Source organism: Mus pahari, chromosome 15 (genome assembly GCF_900095145.1).
Source record: "Mus pahari chromosome 15, PAHARI_EIJ_v1.1, whole genome shotgun sequence".
Classification (NCBI taxonomy): domain Eukaryota; kingdom Metazoa; phylum Chordata; class Mammalia; order Rodentia; family Muridae; genus Mus; species Mus pahari.
Genome location: NC_034604.1, coordinates 10,892,040 through 10,901,618, shown reverse-complemented (window position 1 = coordinate 10,901,618; position 9,579 = coordinate 10,892,040). Strand labels below are relative to the sequence as shown.

Here is a 9,579-nt window from a genome sequence, read left to right as displayed (position 1 = left end):
TCTCTAGCTGCATATGTAGCAGAAGATGGCCTAGTTGGCCATCACTGGGAAGAGAGGCCCCTTGGTCTTACAAACTTTATATGTCCCAGTACAGGGGAACGGCAGGGCCAAGAAGTGAGAGTGGGTGGGTAGGGGAGCAGGGTGGGGGGAGGGTATAGGGAACTTTGGGGATAGCATTTGAAAATAAGAAAATAAAGACAATATCTAATAAAAAATTGAAAAACAACAACAACAACAACAACAACAACAAAGAAAACATAGGCCTTGAAGTTAGTGTGTGTCCTAATTAAAAGTGACTTTTTGGTCCTGCCAGCCGGCTCAGCAGGTAACAGTGCTTGCCATCGCCCGATGTGGCTTTAGTTTGATCCCCAGGACCCACCTAGTGGAGGGAGAGAAGTTGTGGTCCCCATACTGCTTCCACCACCATGGATACAATTTTTCAAACATGGGTGTTTGAGGGCTGGACATGGTGGCACACCCTGAATCCCAGCACTCGGGGGGCAGAGGCTAGGACTTCGCCAACCTGACCTACAGGCTACAGAGTGAGCTCCAGGAGAGCCGCCAGGGTTAGACAGAGAAACCCTGACTCACAAAAACTGGGTTGGGGAGGCAGTTCGGTTATTTCTGTCTTCAGTGCAAGGTAGTGTTGAGTTCCAGGTAAGACATGTATGGAGCTGTGAGACAGTCCCAACTGCTGCTTGCTGTCAGCCTAGGCTGCAGAACTGCAAAGACGATCATAAGAGCTCCACTTGGTCCTTGCTTACTTACCCAAGAAAGAGCCTTATAAAAAGGCCTCCTTTCAATCTCGGTGTATGTGAGGAGCGGGACTAAAAGTCTAAGTTTCTTAGAGAGGAACCTGTGATGAGTAAAGAACTGAGATTTTCTCCTCTTAGAAACCCTGCAGTTGGTTATTAGAGAATTATTTCAGTTTGGATCTGAATTAGCATGCTTCATTTTCTTGAATAAAATTCTTTTGACATACTCATTTTAAATTTATAGCTAGTATCTATAATAAATGAGTCTCAGCTTCTGAGACATGGTCTTGCTATATTCCCAGGCTAACCGTGTTTCCATGCCAGTTGGGGGCCACAGGCCTTTGCCACCATGCCTGGCCTGACGAATGAAGTCTTTAAACAGTGGAACATTTTGGTGTAGGTTTTAAATTTGTATTTATGTGCTGAAACCAAACAGTAATTAGATCACTGCCAATTTTTGGTTTTATATGATTTAACTTTAAAAAATTACAAAGTGACTTTAATTATTAAGCAATGTTACTAAAAGCCATTGTTCTACTGTACAGCTAGTCTTAAGAAGTTTTTTTTTTTTCTTTTCTTAAGAAGTTTTAAAGTGACTTGTTAATGATTTTAATCCTCCGCCGTTTTGTTCATGTCTGCTGTAGCAGTTTTAAGTTGATTGATTCCCACTGTGTTGGTAAAGATGCCCTTATACAAGAGGGGTGTAACGTTGTCTAAAATCAGCTGTGACAGCCGAAAGAGGGAGTGTGTGGATCATACCTTGGCTTAAAGTTTTTGGTAAAAATGCAAATGGCACAAGTACAGGAGTACTTGGGAGGCAGGTGGATCTCTGAGTTTGAGGCTTGCCTGGTCTACAGAGTGAGTTCCAGGCCAGTCAGGGCTATATAATGAGACCCCAACAACACAAGGAAAGCAGGAGGAAGTGTGGGGGCAGTGAGCATATCTCATTGAATTCCTGTGTTCTAACTCTTGTAAAACCCACTGTGCTGTGTGTCTGCTGCTGGATGTGGAATATTAATCCCTTGACCAGCCGTGGAATCTTGTGTCACTCAGCACTGTAAACCATGATTCCTCAGTGGTTGATAAGTGGAGAAGTGAGAGCATCATTGTCTCAGTCAGGGTTTCCATTGCTTCGATGAAACACCATGACCAAAAAGCAAGTTGGAGAGGAAAGGGTTTATTCAGTTTACGCTTCTGCATTGCTGTTCATCATCAAAGGAAGTCAGGACAGGAACTCAAGTGGGCAGGAACCTGGAGATAGGAGTTGATGCAGTGGCCATGGGTGGGGTGGGGTGAGGTGGGGTGTGAGGGGGTAAGGGATGCTGCTTGCACGCTTGCTTCCCATGGCTTGCTCAGCCTGCGATCTTATAAAATCCAGGACCACCAGACCATGGATGGACCAGCCACAAGAGCTCACTAGTTGAGAAAATGCCTTACAGCTGAGTCTCACGGAGGCATTTTCTCAACTGAGGCTTCTTGCTTGTTGATGACTCTAGCTTGTGTCAGGCTGACACACAACCAGCCAGTGCACACAGAACGTGCGTGCCTAGCACATGGTGAGATTGCTCTGTGCTCGTTACCTCAAATGTGTTGTGTGCCAATTGGAATTATTTCGAAGAGGAAATAAGAAAAGTTGAAGTCCTATTGATGCACAGGTAACATCTTTCATTAAGCTCTAAAAGTAATTATAGTGCTGTTTGCAATTAAGCAGGTTGGAAGATTTTTTTTAATATTGGTATTTGTTTTATTTTAATAGGTATCAGCAGATATTGCATACAAACCTGGTATACCTTGCTACAATAGCAGACTCTAATCAAAATATGCAGTCTCTCTTACCAGCAGTAAGTACCTATGCAATAGTGTGGGTGGATGTCTCTGCCCCTGTGTGATGGCACGGGGTTTTGTTTCTTGAATGCTGTGTTGTTTTACTCGTATGATTCGCATGAATTCTCCCCAAATGCTCCCTGTTGGTTTATTTTAAATTACTGAGTAAGTTGCTAATGTGTCTGGGGTATTTCATTTCAGTGTTAACCTCTTCCACCCGAATCTCTAGCTAGCAGGACTGTTGACCTTACAACAACATAAACCAGATTCTCAGGGTCTCAACAGAAGTTTCTCAACAAACTTCTGTGTGATCGCCTCAAGGCCAGACAAGATGGAGCGGCACTGGCTGCTTTGTCTGCCAGTTTATGCTTTTGTATTTCCGTCTGTTTGTTGGGCAAACTGAGTCACTTGCTTTGTCGCCTCTATCACACTCTGGATTCTGTCGCACAGACTCTGTAGCATGTAACATGTCCTTCCATCTCAGTGACACAAACTGGTACAGAGGTAGAGACTCAGCTAGGCTTGAGGTTGGTCTAGGTTTCCTCTTGGGTCAGGTCAGGAAGATGTGCTTTCAGGATCCGAGACCAAACCAATCACCCATTACACCCAAGCCCCGGGAGCAGCGGCTTCCAAGGTGTTTCTTTCATTTTTGTTTATTTGGGAACTGAGACTCAGGGAGCCGTTTGAGTGCTTAGGCATTGTTATTACAAGATGTTCATGTTTACTGGGCCCTTTTAGTTGACAGAACTAGAATTTTTTTTTTTTTTTTTAAATACTGGGATCTAAGAGGTATTTCTACTTCCAGAAATGGTTTTAGTTATTTTCTTGAGGCGAGGTCTTCCTCTGTAGCCTTGGGTTGGGTTGGGTTGGCCCAACACTTGCTGTGTTTACACCTGCCTTCGGTTGCTAAAGGCATGCACCAACATGCTCACTTGAGAAACTATTTTACCTGCCTTTGATTTTGTTGTTAGTGTCTCCTGTCTTCATCCACAAGCTTGAAGTGGATCACGTGATAACGTGTGCACAGAACATGTGAGCCCTGAGAGCAGGACCCTTGACCATGAGCTGCCCGTCTGCTGGGATAGTTTTGAACATGAAATAGTTTATATGGGTATTGCCGTGACCTTGATTACCCTTGAGTTGATTTTTTTGCAGACAGTGGGCACATTTGGCTTGCTTCCTCCTGTCTGGCAGCTTTTTTCTCAGTATGCTCGGAAATGGCCTTTTTTAAAATCTGGTTTATCAAGTTTTGGTGTGTGTGTGGACTGTGTGTCTGACCTTTGTTCTGTTGGTCTTTGTAAGAAAATTCCGTGATTTCGTCATACCTGATCATGCAGTTCTTCCTTCTTCCCCTCCTGAAGAGTGATGTTTCTGGATTTCTCACTCTGCTTTCATGGACTTAGTGCTAGGTGCTTCATTCCTGTGTGTGTGTGTGTGTGTGTGTGTATGCATGTGCGCCTGTGTGTGTGTGCGTGTGTGTGTGTGTGTGTGTGTGTGTGCGCGCGCGTATGTCTGTGTGTGTATATGCATGTGCGCCTGTGTGTGTGTGTGTGTGTGTGTGTGTGTGTGTGTGTGTACATGCATGTGTGCCACAGCACTCATGGAGATCAGAGGACAACCCAGTTCTTTCTACCTTTTCGTGAGTTCCGGACTTGTGCTGCTGAGCAAACACCTCTGAGCCGAGCTGAGTCTCTGGCCCGTCTTTGTTTTTCTGTGCTTAGCACCTGCATGGACGTGCGTGCGGTAGGGTTTGAATCTTCGCTTCCAGGACATTGTCTTTAGCTGTTGGCATTTTGTTCTCTGTATTCCCAGTTGTGTCATTTGTTCCCCGCCAGTCCTGACTCCTGTGTCATTTGTTCCCCACCAGTCCTGACTCCTGTTCTTAGCAGTGATGACAGGACATCCCTGTCTGCTCTGACCTCAGAGGGAGAGATTCAGCGGACCAGTTGACTGGAGTATTCTACAGAAAACTTTGATTGAGATAAAGTAAAAGTCTGCTTTGGTTTCTGGTGTGTATGTGCTTTGGTTTAAAGTGTATCTCAGGTGAGTTGTACTTAACTAAGTGATCTGTGCTTTCTTCTTCAGTCTGTCAGTGTGGTACTTTACACTGGTAAACTGAACAATAGCTCCTACCTAAGAAAGGAGTTAACTTTCCTGGGTCTGTCTCACTTGGTCATGGCCTTTGTTTTTTGTTTTTGTTTTTTGAGATGGGACATCTTATTATAGCTCAGGTTGGTGTGGAACTTGCTGTGTAGCCCAGGCTGGCCTTGACTCTTAGGTTCCTGTTTTTGCTTCTAAGGTGCTGGGATTACAGGTGTATGTGTGAGAACACCCAGCTTGGTCACTGAACAGAATACCTGTTGTAGTTGGCTTTTTTTTTTTTTTTTTTTTTTGAGACAGGGTTTCTCCTCTGTGTAGCCCTGGCTGTCCTGGAACTCACTCTGTAGACCATGCTGGCCTTGAACCAAAAAATCCGCCTGCCTCTGCCTCCTGAGTGCTGGGATTAAAGGCGTGCGCCACCACGCCCAGCTTACATTTGGCTTTATCAGGGTTTTTGCATCTTTGTAACTAATCTCTCTCTCTCTCTTTTTAAATTGATTGTTGCAGATTTCATAAAATGAAATGGAATTTTCTTGCTTTTTCTTATGTGAAAGAGTGCTGAAATGTGACTTTAAATGGTTGGTGTGCCTCTGTGGAATATTATCTGTATTTAGTTTCCTTAGCATTTTAAATTTATTTGTATAAAGTTGATGAGATGATTTTTTTAAATAATAGGATTATTTGTTTGATTGATGTTTGAAACAGGGTTTCTGTGTGTATCCATTCCTGGTTGTCCTGGAACTTGCATTTTAGAGTAGGCTGGCCTTGAACTCAGTTATCTGCCGCTTCTGCCTCCTGAGTACTGGGATTCCAGACATGCGCCATCACTCCCCAGCTGGAATCTTGATTTGTCTACCATAATTGACTTGTATATTTTCTTGTGACTTCTCTGTCAGTCTTGACAGATATAGGTGACCTATTTTTAAAATCTTTTTAAATAATCAATATTTGGCTTTGATTTTTTTTTCTATATTGAAGGATTTTTTTTTTTTTTAAAGCTTTTTGGACTTAGAACCCCATCACACATGCCACCATCATCGTGACGTTGTTATTGCAACTAGGTTCTCATGTAGTCTGGGCTGGCCTCAAGCTCGCAGTGCACTTGGGTACAAGGCATGCATATGGTACTGTTGTATGACAAACATTTTCCAGGGGAGGCACAATACACACAGTACTCACCCAGATAGGAGACTATGACAGCAAAGTCTAAGTACCACCGAAGGCTAGCTTGGTAGCCAGTGGGTTTTATTGGGGTTTCTTCCAGGAGCAGAACTAACTGTTGAATCACCAAAGCCTACCCCAGCTTGTGTGACAGCTCACAGAGCTGAGACCTGGAGCTCACTGCACAGCTGGCAAGCAGCTTATGTAGGCCGGAGAGTGTTGTTTCCATGTGACTCAGTTGGCCTAAATGTATTCCAGTCAGCTAGGCTGGTTGCTGCTGTTAATCCAGTGGATAGTCATTTGCTAAGTACGTAAAAGCACATTCTGACCTTAAAAGAGGACTGCTGGCAGGTATGTGTCTTGCTTTTCAATTTTTTCAAGTTTTAAATAGTACAACTTTGCCACTTAAGAGTCCTTAAATTTTCCCTTTATTAAGGGTAGTTGTTGTAAATGACTTGTATGCAAAGACTGAAAGGCTGGTTGATGAGTAAAATTGATTTAGACTACATAGTTCTGTATTTTAGACAAAACTTTCATTTTCTGGCTTCTGATTTTTAGGTGATGTTACATTTAAGATCCTGAAAAGCCCTTGGGTGATAATTAATGGCTTTTCTGTTTTCTAAAAGCTTTAGCAAAGTTGAGTTTTAGTTTTTAAGATTACTGAGTGCTCTAACAGAGCATCATTTAAGGCCCTTCGTGACAGAAATTTAATATAGCTTTGGTTTTTCTTTTTTATTGGATATTTTCTTTATTTACATTTCAAATATTAATCCTTTTTCCCAGTTTCCCCGTCTCCCGGAAAGCACCATCCCTTCTCCCCCTGCTTCTATGAGGATGTTCCTCCACCCACCCACCCACTCCCACCTCCCCGCCCTCGATTCCCCTAACTGGGGTAGCTATCGAACCTAGAACTTTTCCTCCCGATGCCTGATAAGGCCATCCTCTCCTACATATGCAGCTGGAGCCATGTGTAGTCCTGGGAGTTCTCGGGTTCTGGGGGGTCTGGTTGGCTGATACTGTTGTTCTTCCTATGAGGTTGCAAACCCCTTCAACTCCTTCAGTCCTTTCTCTAACTCCTCTATTGGGGACCCCGTGCTCAGTCCAATGGTTGGCTGTGAGCATCTGCCTCTGTATTTGATTTTTGTTTTTGATTTTTTTCAAGACAGGGTTTCTCTGTGTAGCCCTGGCTGTCCTGGAACTCACTCTGTAGACCAGGCTGGCCTTGAACTCAGAAATCCGCCTGCCTCTGCCTCCCAAGTGCTGGGACTAAAGGTGTGCACCACCACACCTGGCTCCGCCTCTTTATTTGTAGAACACTGGCAGAGCCTCTCAGGAGACAGCTATATTATGCTTCTTGGCTTCCACAATAGTGTCTGGGTTTGGTGACTGTATATGGGATGGATCCCCAGGAGGGGCAGTCTCTGAATGGCCTTTCCTTCAGGCTCTGCTCTACACTTTATCTCCATATTTGCTCTTGCGAGTATTTTGTTCACCTTCTAAGAAGGACCGAAGCATTCATACTTTGTTTTCCTTCTTTTCGGGCATCATGTGGTCTGTGAATTATATCTTGGTTAGTCCAAGCTTTTGGGCTAATTTCCACCTATCAGTGAGTGTATACCACATGTATTCTTTTACGAGTGAGTTACCTCACTCAGGATATTTTCTAGATCCATCCATTTGCCTGCAAATTTCATAAATTCATTCTTTTTACTAGTTGAGTAGTACTCCATTTTGTAAATGTACCACATTACTGTGTCCATTCTTCTGTTGAGTGACATCTGGGTTCTTTCCAGCTTCTGGCTATTATTAATAAGGCTGCTATGAACATAGTGGAGCATGTGTCCTTATTACATGTTGGAGCATCTTCTGGGTATATGCCGAGGAGTGGTATAGCTGGGTCCTCGGGTAGTACTATGTTCAATTTCCTGAGGAACTGCTAAACTGATTTCCAGAGTGGTTGTGCCAGCTTGCAATTAATACAGCTATTTTTATAAGTACAATAAGTAAAGTAAAAGAACATGCAGTATTGTAGGGCATTCTGAACATTTCAGTGTGTGTATGTTGCCATGTGACATGAAGATTGCAGTGTGCGTGTGTGTGTGTTGCCATGTCACATGAAGATTGAAGTATGTGTGTTACTGTGTTACATGAAGATTGCAGTGTTGTGTGTCTGTTGGCATGTCACATGACGATTGCAGTGTATGTGTTGCTTTGTCACATCTATTAATCTCATTCCCTCTGCCGTTGTGTAGTGAATTCAGGGTCAGTACTCTCTGATGACGTGTCACCTGCGCTTGCTTTTGTGTTTGTCTGTGTGTGCATTTGTGCATTGCATGTGTGTATGTGCCAGGGTTTGTGTGTGACGGTCAGGACAACCTTGGGTGTAAGTCCTCTAGATTGTCTGGCCTGTGAGTTTCTGGGGGTTCTCCCATCTCTGCCTCACAGCTCCCCGTGGGACAGACAGTTGGGTTTACAGATGTTTATGCTATGCATCCAGCTCTCATGTGAGTTCTGGACTTGATGCTAGCCTGGCAGACTTTATTTGGCCTTGCCTTTTTCCTGACATACTTATTATTCTTTGACTTCCTGATTTCTCTATTTAAATTATGTGTGTTATTGGTGTATGCATGTGTAAGTACAGGTGCTCATGGAGTCCACAGCGGGTGTTGAATTGCCTAGACCGATGGTGCAGGTCCTTATAAGATTTCTAACATGAGTGTGGAAGCTAAACTTGGGGTTTCTTCAAGACCAGTAGCCTTAACCACTGAGCCATCTCTTCTGCTCACTCCTGTTAGCTTTTAATCTTACCATCCTTGAGTGCTCAGCTCATGGCATAAGTGTGCATCCATTCTTCTGTTTCTTCTCAGTGCACACAGTTCTTTAGGGGAGGATTCGTTTATGCTCCTACTTTCCTGTGTTCTTCAATTTCTCTCTAGAAATAGATGGTTTCCAAGTAAGGAGTCTTGCCTGAGTGTGAGACCGACTGCAGTCTAGCTTCCATTAGGCACGACCATTTACATATTCTACAGGCCTTTCAGCAGTATGACAAAAACAAACAAGAACCTTGTTTGTGACTGTGTGACAGACTTCCTGGGGAGACATGGCACACACATCCCTTCACCCCCAGAAAGGTAGCCCATGACAGACCAACGTATGGCTGTGTTAAACCAGTGTGTTTTATTGGGGTTACTTATGGGAATATGGGTGGATGGGGTTCCTTGCAGGAGCAGAAATGACTCAGGATACCTGGATGGCTAAAGCCCACCCCAGCATGGGTGACAGCTCACAAAAGCTGGGAACCTGGAGCTCACTTTCACTGGCAGACAGCCCCACAGGTTGGAGAGTTTCCTTTCCGGGTGCTCAGTTGTTCTGAGCCTCTTGTGAGCAGCTCATCTGTTTTGTTTTGCTTCATGGAGCTGGCTGCGCTCTGCTCCGTTCAGGCTGCTGCTTTACCCTTCACGTTGTGTGTGTTGTCTCAGTCTTCTGTACAGCCTGGCTGTTTGGGGACTGCCTCTTCCTTGTCTTCACTGCTCATAAATTCCTGGGGAGGGGTGTATATTAGACTCAGTACAGACTAAAGCATCAATATTTACCTGATGTTCTGGGCGAGGGTGCTTGTTTTGTTTGTTAGCGTAAAAAAGAAATGTTTATAGCCAAATGGCTTAAATGTGTATTTGATATAGAACAATATGTACTATTTTAGAAATACTGTGTGTATTAAAAATACATTTTAAGCAGC

The 9,579-nt window shown here is 43.9% G+C and overlaps 1 protein-coding gene across 2 annotated transcripts in view; it reads left to right on the top strand.

The window, feature by feature from the left end:
- Positions 1-9,579, top strand: part of Ss18 (SS18 subunit of BAF chromatin remodeling complex) — a 59,017-nt gene that overhangs the window by 10,904 nt on the left and 38,534 nt on the right. For both annotated transcript variants that reach the window (XM_021214283.1, XM_021214282.1), the window contains exon 3: positions 2,512-2,596. In XM_021214283.1, the coding sequence (XP_021069942.1) occupies positions 2,512-2,596 (85 nt within the window). The remainder of the gene's footprint in view (positions 1-2,511; positions 2,597-9,579) is intronic.